Genomic DNA, 15213 nt, shown 5'->3' on the forward strand with positions numbered 1-15213 from the left:
CCCTTGTCCACTGAGTCTCAGCTGGGATAGCTAACATTACACTCACGGTTGATACTTTGTCCCCTTAGCCAGGAAAAAAAAGGTACAATTCTTGAACCTACAATTCTAGGTTCTGGCATAGTTATATATTTGCAACATGACTGATCATAGTCAGCCCACACCAGTTACTGTAAAATACCTTCACTATCGTGTAACGCTCTTCACTGGGAGACCAATACCACTTGATAGTTGATTTCTCTGTAAAGTTTCCCTGAATCATTAATTTCCCACTTCAAAATTGGCCACGACAAATTTCCAACCAGCATCACACTGAGCTTACATATAGAAGCAAAGGCAAAACCTGTCCTTCTCTGAGGCACTCCACAACCCATGTAACTCATGACTTGGCCCTGTGCCCGTTGTTGTCAGACATCACTGGTGTGGTGCTCTGATCAATGCTGATAACAGTCGGCTGCGTGTGTGTGTTCTCCCTGTGTGCTATCCCAGCTCTGTGCAGCTAGCTGGCACAGCAGATCTCGAGCAAACTGCCCAATGACCACAGACTCTAATAGGTACGAAGGCACCCAGCCAGGTTTATTGACAAATGAAACACAGTTTCTAGCTCCCCGGATCAGATGTCTACAGTTCTGCTAGTACATATGTGGTCCCTGACAATGGACCGGCTCAGTCAGTGGCGGGATTTGCCACTGCACCTTAGGCCAGACAAAGACACCCACTCAGGGATGCATTCTTATACACAGGTACAAACCTGGTTACGCATCACTGAACTCACTCAGGTACAGCCCCTCTATGCATTAGGGTGTTGCCATTCTCCTGGTACAGGTTGGTTCGAACAAATAAGTCCATCCATCGTATTGTCTATCCATCATATTGTCCTGTCTTTAAGCTGGGTGTGCCTGTTCCTTGTTGTCTGTGTGGGATGTGTTTGTACCAAGCTGTTCTGATGCCGTCCTGGCTCACGTTCATCTTATTAGTGCTTACATGTGTATATGTGCTTTTAGCAGCCTTCCTCTTGCCAACTTCTGTGAGCAGGGCCTGCCTCTGGCTCACAGCCTAGCTTTGCTTTATGTTAGCAACGTCTTGACCATTACTTCAGTTCAGGCCTCATACCGGGCCTCTGATACCAAGGGTTTTATGTCTCAGGGCCTCATCTTACTATACCCGTCTCCAAAAGCAGGACCAGAGGGAAAGGCAACAGATCACCATCAGACTGCAACTCCAAACTTTTCAGCATTGGTACACAAATCAGTTATGGGGAAGGATTTGTGCCTCTATTTCCAAGAAAACTCTAGGGAAGTCCTAGCCTGAAACAGATTCCCCACCAGGAATTCTTCCTGCCACACCTCATGGAGGAGTTCAACACCTGTACCACCCAAAAATAAGAGAGAAAAAGGAAAGGTGCCTGAACTGAAGATTGTATAGCCACCACCAATGTTCTTAATAATCAGAAACAGTATTTTATAGAAATAAAATGAGAATTATCTTTGCTTCCACCATAGCTTTACAAAGTTGATATGCTTTACATGTCGTTTTCAAGGGTGATCAAATGTACCATGGTGGATGGACAGGATGTTAGAACTGGTATGGATTAGGGAGGCACTGCTATAGAAGAGCTGAGCATGCCCCCATGCAGGCTGGCACTGATGGTAGCATGCTGAGGGAGCCGAGAAAGCTGGATTGATATAGACAGGGCATTTGCTGTGAAGAAGGTCACATAATCACCATAAGATGTTCATTTCACTGTTTCAGAGGCTAGGAGAAATCTGTTCAGATTAGCTAGAGATAGCATCTGTATATTAAGAGATGAGCCTGAACTCTTAAGTATGTGGATGTTTTGCTCAATCCATTTATACACACAGAGGCCAGCTACCCAGTTGAGATCCAGATCCAAAGTCCAGAAATTATTAGATTTTGGGGGGTTGGTTTAGGCCCATTTCTATTTTAAATACATCCTTCAGCCATGCCAGGTTAATACTGATGAGTTTTTGCCCAAGATCCATCATCAGTTTCCGCGCACACCACACAACTGATGGGTGAGGCAGAGAATAGAGAATACTTCGGCTGCAAAGTGTAAGTAAACATTGGCTGCACATTCTGTTTGCTTCTTCAACACTCCAGAGCAAGAGATGGTATCACTGGATTAGGACTTTGGAAGAGGATAAGAAAGGCATGGTAGGTGGTAGGATGGTTTTGCCTCCTAGAGGAATTCTCCACTTTCAACTTCAGAAGAAAACGGGCTCTGCAGGGGCAGAATCTGATCCAATATTCACTGAAAGAATTGGAATTTTTAACACCTTCAACTTCAGTACTGGTACTTCTACATTGTCATCTTGTTTTGTCATGGTTATACATCTATCTGCATTTTCCTTTTCACTCTTCCACCACCAAGCCCTGTGATACACAACATAGAGCAGTTTCCATGTTCTTTGGAGACCGCAATAAAAAACTGAAGTTCATACAAATGACCCCTCCTGGCCGTAGGAAGTAGAAGGGCAAACATCTGGTACATTTCTAGACATGTAGGGAATAAAGGCTACTTTTACTTTAAGAGAGATATGACATCATAATGGCCTACAGGTTGTGATGCCAGATGCTTTTGACATCACAAAGAAACTCTTAGCAACTGTTTAAGCATACACATGACCATTTCGTGATGGGGATAGATCTCCCCTGATTGGTAAAGCAAGAGCAGTGTCTGCTGAACCCTCTTGATTCCTCAGCTTGAACGTGTCAGAGTCAGCTCAAACAAACTCTCAGTTCAAAATCTCCAGGATTAGCTTGAAAGCTCCCAGTCCTGAAGCCCAGAAGGCAAGCAAAGAGGTAACAAGTTGGCTGAGAGCATTTCAGAAGCATTCTGACAACCAAAGCAGGATGGGTGACTGGAAAAGCTACATCAATACCATTCTAAAGGATAAGAACATTGAAGATGTAGCTATCGTGGGGCACAGTGACAACAAATCAGTATGGGCTTCCAAGCCAGGGGGCCTACTGGCTGCTATCTCACCTCAGGAAGTGGGGGTGATCATAGGCCATGACAGGAAGGGGTTCCTGCAGACAGGGATTACCATAGCTGGCAAGAAGTGCAGTGTAATCCGTGACTACTTGCTTGTGGAAAAAGATGCTGTGATGGACACCAGAACCAAGGAGGGTGACAGCAAGTCCATCTGTATTGGCAAGACCCCCAGAGCCCTGATCTTCCTCATGGGCAAAAAGGGAGTCCATGGAGGAGCCCTCAACAAGAAGGTGCATGAGATGATTGCAAGCATGAAAGCCCAGAATAGCTAGAGCAAAGGACATAGATACTGCTGTCCTGGGGGGCCCATGGAAAATGACCTTATCCTTGCTTTAAAAGAAAGGAAACAAATTCCTGATTTCACTTAACTGTCTCTTTGTCCGTTTCTTTCAGGTGGGATGGAGTAGGGTGGAGGAACTTGCTATTATACTAGCAACCTGCCTGCCCATCTCTTGAGGGGCTGTTGAACATGATTGTTACCCTTACTGTCCCTAGTCCCACCGGTCTGTCTCCAAGCCATCTTATGTGGTATGCTGACCATTTCCCACTCTCCCAGTTCTCCGTTAGCAATAGCTTTGAGAAAAGGGGGATTTGGTCTCTTTTACCGGCTAGTCTGTGATTGTCACTGTTTGAGGTCGTTACATCCTGCCCTTCTGCTATTGGTAACTGGAAAGTTCCTTGTTCCTCCTACAAATAGCCCCAAAGACTGAGGAATAGCAGCGGTATTTGGGACAGTCCATTTCTATTTTGTTTTGGATGATGTTCCATTAGGCAATTACTAACAGGAACGACTCATTTTCTTTCATATTGTGGCATTTTATTAACCAAAGCTCTGTATCATTTTCCATTAGAGGGTTTATTAAAGACAGAATCTAGCTAGTCCAATGAGCACTGGAACCCTGAAGGGCTGGGTACCACAAGCTGCACTTCTGCTATGTGTGCTGTGTACATGATAAGGCCACCGTTTGTACCACTGGAACTAGCCCAGCGAGCTTGGGGAGCTAACTATTGATCATCCAGAGTTGGGCTGTTATAGCAGCCTCCTGCTGCCAAACCTATTGACTGACCTGAATTCTGGGTGTGGAACCCACCAATTAATCTTTCACCTGCTCACTTCCCAGAACACTTCCATCACTGGGCATTTAACAGTAACTGTGGAAGGGAAGTGAGATTTTTTGAAGCCACCCATACTTTGGGGTGAAGATGGAGCCGGTTCCTTCCCCATTCAACCCTTTCTTTCCCATGATAAGTACTCTCATACCTCTTGCATCAGCTGGTCTCAGTTCTGTGACTCCTTCACACTCCACTAGCATGGCCTCCACAAGAGAAGGCCATGTTGTCTTTAGTGCTGAAGCACTTCCTCTTCCATTTCAGGAGGGGGCAGGTTATATATGTATATGGGGGCAGGTTAGGGTCTAATCAGGACAGTGCAAAAAGAGAGGAACGCTTTCTCCTTCTTCACAACCCAGCAGCCAACAAGAAGCAGAACTGGGTGCGTTGGGCTGGGAGAATAAAGAAGAGCAAAGGAAAGGCACCTCCTCTCCAGATTTATCCCCTTTGGACAATATGTCCCACATTTTTTTTTTCTCCTGAAAGGCTGATAGATATATGCTCTAGCCAGACTAGGTACTACACTGCCAGGGCATTGAACCAGGGCATTGCCTGGGAACCAAACCTCTGGTCTCATTATAACGGGCGACTGTTTGCTCTGCCCGAACACCCCAACACACAAAGATTCCCCATTGTGCCAGGTGATGTTCTGTGCCAGCAGATCTCAATCCATTACACAATACCAAAGCACAGCATTATGGCACTCCACCCTCTGTAGCCTCAGGGTACCCCACTATGCCAGGAAAGCTCAACTCTCCACACTACCAAGACTGTCACAAGATCCCCTTACACAATGGCACCCCAACTTCGCACCATGCTTATTGTCCGATCACTCAGCTTTCCAGGCCCATTGGGCCACAAATAAATCACTCTTGAAGAATGCACGAGGCCCCCATAGAAATAAGGTGTGAGCCAACATCATGGCAAAAATTAGACAGGCCATCCCCTAAATACATCTGAAGGACAAAAAAAACCTTCTGTGCTCCTTGATAAATATGAATTTTCTAATTGTATATGGTACTGATATTGTGTAATTAAATGAAGACCATATGAAGATTTGTAGCTGTAACATGCTGCTGAGAACACCCAGAACTGTGAGCACCCTGCCTTAACAAGAGTGAGCTTTTCTGGAGATTAGACGGTGCATCAGCTCCCCTGCCACACCAGCCTTTCTTCCTCACCCGCAAACTCCTCAAGGCTCTCCCACCCCAGACCTTGCCTAGCAGGTAACGATCTGTGAACTCCAGCCCCCAAGCTCCTTTCTCTGCTATGCACAGCCCCTACCACTGTACAATGTTTGTTGCTCTTTTAAAGAGTTGGTACATCACAGCTTTTTAATTGGAGTTAACACCCCCTTCCCATCAAACACAGCACTGCACTGCACTGGTCTGCCTTTGTTTCACGGGTCAAATTGATTCCCTGGAGTTCAGTCTCCTGTCTCTTCTGGAGGCCCAACTCCATCTTGATTAAGGTGTCTGCTGGTGTGTTCCAATGTGTTGCTTCCTGCTGCAATTTTACAATTTAAATGTTCTCCTCCTGCAGCCTTGGATACAAACGAATAGCCCATTGAATTTGGCCACACCTGGTTTGCGGTGTTGGCCTCTTTCCTTTGTGTTGAGAAAACATGTTTACCAACTTCCCCTGACATGCCTAGTTTAAACACCTTTTAGGCACAGATTTCAAAGCATAATATCCCTGAGTATCCATAATTCCACACACAGCATTGTCACATGCATTTAACAATGATATTGTTGACCAGTGTGGTGTTAGTTTTCAAATGATACTTCACCAGGCATATTGTGTACAAATCTGACACCCCATATTTGCAGTCTTGTGCAGGGTGTGAACACAGGGGTCCCTAAGCCACAGTAGCATGCAGCCACATGAAAAAACAGTATAAATGAAACCAAACTTCTAACACATTAGCTTGGGTGCACCTTAGAAAAAGGAAGGAACCCTCCAGTAAAACTACAACACAGGTGCAGTCAGCAAGCGCTTCCCCCAAAAGGATAATGCTTATAACCAGCAATTAAAATAAATTAACATAAGCCCCAGAAGGTATATATGATATATACATACAGGAAGACACAGTCCCTGCCGTACGTTGCTGAGAGCCTAAAATAACGTTACAAGGCACTGCTTATTAAGCTTCTGCAGGTCATGCATTTTTATCCTGTCCAAAAAGCTTCACAGAGAACACAGTTCTTTGTGGTTAAAATTGCCACTTGCTTCCACAAGCTCAAGGCAACAATGACCCAACATTTTGTTGTGTGTTAAGTCTTCCTCATTGGGCAAATCAAAAAATCCAGTCTGTGCTCTCTGACACGTATAATCTGAAAGACACAGCAGACAGTACTGGAGATTAGGAGAGAATAATTCCAAGTGTTTGTTTGCTCACTTCTTGTGGGCATCACCAAAGTTGGGACTTGAATGTGGAGCAGTTTTGCTTTTAGAATTAGAATTAGAAATACAAATTAGAACATGGAGGAGAACAGCCCTGGTTTGTACTGCACATTTTAACAGTGTTATGCATCCAGGCAGCAGTAACTCCTTGGTTATATACTGCAGTGATAATGTAAATTGTAAAATTGCCAGTGATCTGAGCCTAGAGAGGGCACATGTCATAGTCCAGTGACTGTACACGCAGAATAAATTTAGAGAGCAATCATTTCAAAGCCTAAACAGAACCTGAATCCACAGTTCCCAAAATCCTCGAGCCCTGAGGTAAAAGCCCTTTTGTTTAGCTCAGCCCAGTAGAGTGTTTGTTACATTTAACCCAGACTTCCTCCATAGCCTGGTCTGGTGAAACTACAGGAAAAATAACAGGAGCCAAGAAAACAGCTGCCTCTGCATGATCTCCTTCCTCCCGCTGTGATGTGAGAAATCCAGTATAGAGCTGAATTAGCCTTTTGCTGGTAAACAGCATGGCCTGAGAGAGGCGATTTGCTCATGCACACAATACCTCCTGAAAATACCGCTAGTAACTAACTTATCAGGCAGTTTTATTTTATTTTCAGACACACCTATGTCATCCAGGAGCCAAATACATTAATTCCCTCGGAGACTAAAAGATTTGCAACAACCTGTACAAGAACAATGGTCTGATTTATTTACAACACAAACAGAGTTCCAGGTTTTAACTGGATTCTAATTTAATTATAGGCAGAGCAGGCTGTGCTACCTTTAGCTAAGGGCTTGGCTACCCTTGCGAGTTACAGTGCATTAAAGGAGACCCGGGCACACTAGCTCACTACCCGTCCACTCTGGCAAGCCACGTAGAGCGCTCTGACTCTGCGGCTGGTCCACTCCTGGTACTCCACCTTGGCGAGTGGAATAATGTTTGGTGTGCCCCCACTGGAGCACCGCGGTGCCAGTGTGGATGCCCTGGTCTGTTAATGCACTCTGATTGGCCTCCAGAAGTGTCCCACAATGCCTGTTCTAGCCACTCTGGTCATCACTTTGAACTCTACTGCCCTGCCCTCAGGTGACCAACCGTCAGACCCGCCCTTTAAATTCTCTGGGAATCTTGAAAATCCCCTTCCTGTTTGCTCAGCCAGGCATGGAGTGCTCTCAGCACATCTTTCCAGGTGACCATGCCTCCACGCGCCAGGCGATCCCCAGTATGGAGCAATGGCAAGGCGCTGGACCTCAGCAGTGTTTGGGGGAGAAAGCTGTCCAGTCCCAGCTGCACTCCAACCATAGGAATTATGATACCTTCGGGCAGATATGAGGGAACATGATGGAAAGGGGCCATGACCGGGACACAGCGCAGGGTTAAAGTGAAGGAGCTGTGGAATGCCTACCGCAAAGCCCGTGAGGCAAACAGCTGCTCCGGTGCTGCCCCCGCGACATGCCATTTCTGCAAAGAGCTGGACGCAAAGCTTGGGGGGCGACCCCACCTCCACTCCGAGGACCACCATGGACACTTCAGAGGCCAGTTCAACAAGGCGGGAGGAGGAGGAGGAGGAGGAAAGCGGAAGCGAGGGTGCTGAGGCGGAGGAAGACACCCCGGAATCCCTAGATGTATGCAGCCAGGAGCTGCTCTCAAGCCAGGAGGAAGGTAGCCAGTCGCAGTGGCCGGTGCTTGGGGAAGGACAAACACCAGAGGAGGTTCCCGGTAAGCGGCTTTTATTTTGGGAAGGAAGTTATTCGGTGCGGGCTCTTGGGGCGAGGAGGGTTAGGGCTGCATGCATGCCTAGATGCGGAATAGGGTGTTGATGTGCTCTCTCACATCGCGGTAATCGGCCTCAGTGATTTTTTTAAAAGTCTTATCCAGAACGTGGGCAATGCGCTTGCACAGATTCCTCAGGAGAGCCACTGTGTTCCTTGTCCCGGTAAGGCTAACTTGTCCGTGCCACTGTGCCGTTAGGGGTGGGGCGACCATTGCTGCACACAGGCAAGCTGCATATGGGCCAGGGCAGAAGCTGCATTGTGGTAAAAGACCCTCCCTTGCTTCCCAGGTCACCCTCAGCAGTGAGATATCTTCCAAGACGAACTCCTGTGGAAAATGTGGGGACAGTGTTCAGTATGGGGCCCCCTGCTGCTGTTGGCTCTCCCCAAGGCACAGAAACCCAGAGGATGGGTTTCTGTGAAACAATCAGTCCCCCTTGACCCTGTGTTTACTCACCATTTTGGGGCTCCCGTGGGGTTATGTGCGCTCTCTTTGAGACAGGCAAATTCTGCTATTGTGTAGACTGTGCCTGCCCTTAAGTACGGGGGAATCATTACTCTGTCTGGTGTGAACAATGCTGCCTCTGTAAAGTGTTGCATTTTGCCTTTAGAGGTGCAACCTTGAGATCTCAGCCATCTGTGTTATCACCGGCCGAAAGACTCCAAAGAATCAGAAAGAGGCCACGTAGAAGCAAGGAAGACATGTTGTAAGAGGTAATGCAGCATTCAAGTAATGACAATCGAAAAGTGCAGGAGTGGCGGGACAGTGAAAGGAGGATCCGCTAGCAGAATGAGGAGTGCCGGCACAAAAGCGTGGTGCTCCGGCAGCAAAGCACAGATCAGATGATAAGCATAATGGAGCACCAAGCAGACTCTATCCAGGCACTCATAGCCATGCAGGGGGAACACTACCGTGCCCGCCCACCCCTGCAGCCCTTGTCCCAAAACTCTTTCCCTTGTGCCCCCATGTCACCTCCAACCCATTTTCCCCAACAACCAGGTTCTTACAGCCACCAGCTGCCTCCAACACCTGTAGCTTCACCACCCAGCCCTGAAAACTACGATCCTTACCCACTGCGCTCAACCCCCATCACCATGCAGTATAGCCATCCTGAAGTGCAGCACTCATTGCTCAGCACTCCAGACAGTACGGACTCCAGGACATATGCAAATCTGTGATTGAACCATTCCCCATCCCACCCCCTTGCCCTTTCTGTTTCCCAAGCAGTTGTTTCTTTTCAATAAATGGATTTTTTGGCTTTGAAAACATTCTTTATTATTGCATAAGGTAAAAGATACTTTAGCCCAAGAAAGCAACAGGCACTGCAAGTCAGTGTAGCAAACACAGATTCCTACTAACATTGGAACCACTGCACTTCACTCCCATGCAGGGCACCAGACATTACTGGTGGCTTTCAGCCTCAAATTGCTCCCTCAAGACAGCCCTAATCCTTGCAGCCCCATGCTGGGGCCCTCTAATAGCCCTGCTCTCTGGCTGTTCAAATTCAGCCTCCAGGTGTTGAACCTCTGAATTCCATGCCTGAGTGAATCGTTCACCCTTCCCTTCACAAATGTTATGGAGGATACAGCATGCGGATAACTGCAGGGATGCTGTCATCGACCAGGTCCAGCTTCTCATATAGAGAGCGCCTGCAGCCCTTTAAATGGCCAAAAGCACACTCCACAGTCATTCTACACCAGCTCAGCCTGTTGAACCGCTCATTGCTGCTGTCAAGGCTCCCTGTGTAGGGTTTCATGAGCCACGGCATTAAAGGGTAAGCGCGGTCTCCAAGGATCACAATGGGCATTTTGAAGGTGATTTTCTGGTTTGGGGAAAAAGTCCTGGCTTGCAGCTTCCTGAACAGGCCAGTGTTCCAAAAGATGCGTGTGACAGGCACCTTTCCGGGCCAGCCTGCGTTAATGTCAATGAAATGCCCACAGTGATCCACAAGCGCCTGGAGAACCACAGAGAAATACCCCTTCCAATTAACGTACTCAGAGGCTAGGTGGGCTGGTGCCAGAATTGGAATATGTGTGCCATCTATCACCCCTCCGCAGTTAGGGAAACCCATTTGTGCAAAGCCATCCACAATGTCACGCATGTTACCCAGAGTCACGGTTCTTCGGAGCAGGATGCGATTAATGGCCCTGCAAACTTGCATCAACAAGATTCCAACAGTCGACTTCCCCACTCCAAACTGGTTAGAGACTGATCGGTAGCTGTCTGGAGTTGCCAGCTTCCAGATTGCAATAGCCACCCGCTCTTCCACTTTCAGGGCAGCTCTCAATCTCATGTCCTTGCACCACAGGGTGGGGGCGAGCTCCTCACATAGTCCCATGAAAGTGGCTTTTCTCATCCGAAAGTTCTGCAGCCACTGCTCGTCATCCCAGACTTGCATGACAATGTGATCCCACCACTCAGTGCTTGTTTCCTGAGCCCAAAAGCAGCGTTCCACAGTGGTGAGCATGTCTGTGAATGCCACAAGCAGTCTCGCGTCATATGCATTACTCGAGTTGATATCATTGTCGGAGCCCTCACTGTCACTTTGGATCCTAAGGAATAACGCGACTGCCAAACGTGACATGCTGGCAAGACTTGCCAGCATATTCCTCAGCAGTTCGGGCTCCATTCCCGCAGACCAAAAGGGAAGACAGAGCGCACAGTACAAAAAACATTGAAAGATGGCGCCAAATGTGGATGGAAGCACAGGGATTGTTGGGATGCAAACCGATGCATCACAGGGCGTTGGGACAGGACACAGAATGCCCCGCACTCCCCACCCCCTTTCCACAAGCCACAGCACCAGAATGGGAAGAGGTGCTCTGTGGGATAGCTGCCCATAATGCACCGCTCACAATGCTGCTGCAAGTGCCGTGAATGTGGCCACGCCAGTGCGCTTGCTCCTGTCAGTGTGGACAGACTGCAGCGCTTTCCCTGTAGCACTCTCCGAAGACCGGTTTAACTCAAAGCACTCTACATCTCCAGGTGTAGCCATGCCCTAAGGTAACCTGACACTTTCCATTATAAGACCATGTTTTCAGTTGCTTATAACGTTGTCAAACTTTAACAGTATAGTCTGATATTTTCCATATCAGGTGTCTGCCTCAGGCTATACATTTTTAGAAACTTTCTGCTAAAATTGTTCAGTTCTTTCCGAGAACAGGCTGCACCGAGTACAAAAGCCAGCACACCTGAGATGCAAGGTGTGGGTCCTTAGCGGACAGGCTCCTCTGCTTCTGAACACATTCACTGTGAGAGTTCACGGTTGTGAACCCTGGAAACTCTTGATGAAAAATATTGTTGGGTTCATAAGTGTTCTGGAGTGATCTGTCTTACGCATATTCCTTTGATGGCCATAATTATCCAACATTGCAAACTACTGCCCAGTGCACAGAGGTGTGGTCCAGTGGTTAGTGGATAAGCCTGGGAATAAGGGTTTCCTGAGTTTTGAGGCTGTCTTTCTGTAACAATACATAGTTCCTTCAGTTCTGCAAAAAACAGGAGAGGAGGGGAGACAATGCCACAAACTCACTCACTTTCTATATCTCTCAGTCAGGGATTCACATGGCTTTCAGGATGAATTGGCCCAGAGGAGATCAAAATTAACACACACACACACAAGCCCCATTTTCTAAATTTCCTCTAAATATAGAGCAAACAAAAGATTCAAAAGATCAATTTAAAAGGAGGCGAGGTGGATAAAAGCATCACTGCTTCCATTTATAATCCTCAAAGAAACAAATAAGTTCCATGAGTCATGCACTCGAACTGAACTCAATGTAATGAGCATGGGGGAAATCTCTGGTGAATAATTGGCAATGATAGAATTAAAAATAGGGTCATTAATAATGAATGCCTTCTAGCAGAGAACACTTCTGCAAAGCAGCGAGATAATGGGTCTCATTCACAAGGCACTTCCTTTGTGGGGAACCACTTATGCAGATTTGTAGATTTTCAGCAGGCCTTCATTTATTGTAATAAAAGTTAGCTAAATTGTCCATTATCCAGCAGTGTAGCAAGGTTCTAGCATCACTGAAAAGCATCTTTTTACTCTTGCCAGCAGTAAATCCTGGGCTCTGTGAATTTACCATCATCAAGCGAATACAACCTTGATTATTTTAAGCACATATCCAATAATTGACACACACTAGCTTGTTCCCCAGCTTCTATTAATTACATTGAAAATTCCTTCAATTTCCTGTAATCCCAATTATCCAAACATATTCAGTGTCACCACAGAACCTGAATAATCACAGCGGAGCTGTGCATGCTCTGGGGAAGCTAATCAAGGCCTGCAGTACAGGGATAAAAGACATCTCTGCAATGATTGGAAAGCATGGCAAGATCCTCAGATGAAAGCGCAATGCGTATTTAAAAAACTAAGAAAATACAATACTCCTGCCGCCTTACATTTAAAAAATATTATAGTGCAAAACGGCCACTGAGCTGTTGAGTTCAAATAGGTATACGCATCTGAAATGCAGAGAAACTTTCCACTGCAGGGCCTTGACACAGAATCTGAATTAAAGATCAGTCATGACAAATTACACTTCCTACTCTCTCTGTTCAGGTAACAACTCTAGTATTGTTCCTGTCAGAGAGCTAATCCTTGTCATAAGGCAGCACCAGAGAACAATGAGCATTGCTAACTCGCACAGAACTTTGAATTTCTCCCAGCAGATGACACTAAAGGACAATTCCCTATAGGTTAGAAATTGTGGATTCTGCACTGTTATCACGGACACAGCTTTCACGGAGATCCTTGCGTGTTGCTCACAAGGATCAAAGGCTTAACATGGTTCTACGTGCTGGTGTTTTCAGCCAGCTGGAGTCAGAGATTCTGATATTTGGCTTCTTAATACATCAAATATACAAAGGACACCTTTGGTTACCAGGGTGAGTACCTTTAGATTCATTCAGGACTAGCAAACAGCTTGGCATACCAACACCTCTCTTCTATCTTGTTTTCAGCTTCAGGGGAAAAAATTTAATCTCAGGTTAGGTAGCAGTTATGTTTGTGAAGAATCACTCATTTTTGAGGTTATTTGATGCAGAGAGTCTGCAAAGAGCCTGCAAAAATAGCTTTGAGGGATGTCAACTGCCCCATTTATTTGAGGGAGGTGTTAACTCAGATGCCAAAGAGTGATAATGTAAATCAACGTTGTATCTAATTCATTCCTCTTGTAAGAAGGGAGAGGGAGGATCATAGATCTGTAAAATTTACTATGAGTTAAGTCTCATTTTGATGCCCCAAGTGGTGGTCTTTGGGAAGTATCACCATTCCTCATCCCCCAGTCTAGAATGAGACAAACAAAAGGAACCTAGCAGAGCACGTGGGTAGAATTAAGCCATACCAAGGGGGAACCAAGGTCAGGGAGCTCAGACATCACACACAATCAAATTGTGAACACCTACTGTGAGGGGCTTCTCCTTTTGGTGATTCACATGGGCAGAACTTGTTTTATGGGCAGAGCTTGGCCATTGTTTTGTTTCCAATTCAACCCTTGGATGTGTTCAACTCCTTGAGCTGTAGCATGCCCTCCAAAGTAAAACATCATGGAAGTTGGGTAAAAAATGTGAAAACATACAATATAGACATGGCAGTCATACCACACAATGGCACGCCTTCCCAAAACACACACCCGTCAGGTGGGGCTATGGGTACAAAACAGGCACAGGAGATGGAAGAGTAAGTGAAAAAGCAGCAGAGGTACCAAAATCAAATATTCTGTGTGTGTCTGCTACATAAAGACAACTACTCTTTTCCACCATGGTCAACTTGGTCTGTCACATTGCCGTCTTCCTGAAAGGGCACAACCCTACCTGGCCAATAGGCCATGCCTGTGAGACAGTCTCATTTTAACAAACCATTCCATATCCCCAAACTTACTTTGCTTCTTCAGTAAGCATCTGTCAATACTTTGCCATCTCCCATAAGCAATTGATTTGTCTAGGTTCACTGTATTTAGGTAACAGCACAAAAGGCCCCTACCAACATCTAGGTATCATCACAGACTGCTCTGGTGATCCTGCATGCAGGCTGGGGTGTCACTTCACAGCCCCTCCGACCTCACCTCAGGACGGTTGGCATTGTTTTGTTCATGAAGTATGAACATGCTGCATCTCATTCAAACTCATGCCGCACTGAGGCCAGAAGTTTTACAATGCTGCCTTTTCAGATTATAAACACGTCAGGGCCTGATTAGCAGAGGTGCTTGGCATGCACAGCTGACTACAGAGGGAGCCATGTGCCCCTTTGCACTCCTGCAAATTAGGCCCCATGCCACTGAACCATTTTTTCCATGTGATGGGGGTTTGCTGACTTGGCATTTTGTATCCTGCTTTTTCACTCTGTGCTATGCTAGCAACTGGAGCCCCAGGACCTTAGACTGACTTTATGTTGAAAGGAGGAGAGAGAGGAGAGTGTTGGTTGAAAGGAGAAGAGAGAGAAGAGTGTTGGTTGAGAAATACAGATAACCAACAGCAATTGGCAGCCTCAGCAAGAAATGAACTAGTTGATTTCAAGGAGGAAAAGCAGCCTTGACGTGAATCACTGACAATTTAATGTCAACAATATCAGCTATTTATCATCTCTCTCTCTCTCTCTCTCTCTCTCTATTTGTTGTTTGATTGTTGGGTTTTGGTCTATTTTAGAGTCATCGTTTAGCATGAGTTTGTCTTGCCAATAAGCCTCAACTCCCCCCCCCCCCCACCCCGGCCCAAGCCCACCACTAAAAACTCGATCTCTAGCCCCACTTTGAAAATGCACTGATAGCAACAAGCCTATTCCATAAAAGCTGCACCAGCCAAAGGGAGGCCATAGTTCAGTAGACAAGAGAACACAGTTACCATCAGGCAGAGCAATTTACAAGCTAAAGTTTATATTTACCTTTGTGGAAAGTCCCTGGTGATAACAGGC

General features: G+C 46.3%; 1 protein-coding gene across 1 annotated transcript; it reads left to right on the top strand.

Annotated features, from left to right (window-relative positions):
- Positions 1–2871: 2871 nt before the first annotated feature.
- PFN3 (profilin 3) lies at positions 2872–3285 on the top strand. Its single transcript, XM_073335283.1, has one exon. It carries the CDS (start codon positions 2872–2874, stop codon positions 3283–3285), a length of 414 nt encoding a protein of 137 aa, XP_073191384.1.
- The last annotated feature ends 11928 nt before the right edge of the window (positions 3286–15213 follow it).

The sequence above is a fragment of the Lepidochelys kempii genome, chromosome 3 (genome assembly GCF_965140285.1).
Source record: "Lepidochelys kempii isolate rLepKem1 chromosome 3, rLepKem1.hap1, whole genome shotgun sequence".
Classification (NCBI taxonomy): Eukaryota; Metazoa; Chordata; order Testudines; family Cheloniidae; genus Lepidochelys; species Lepidochelys kempii.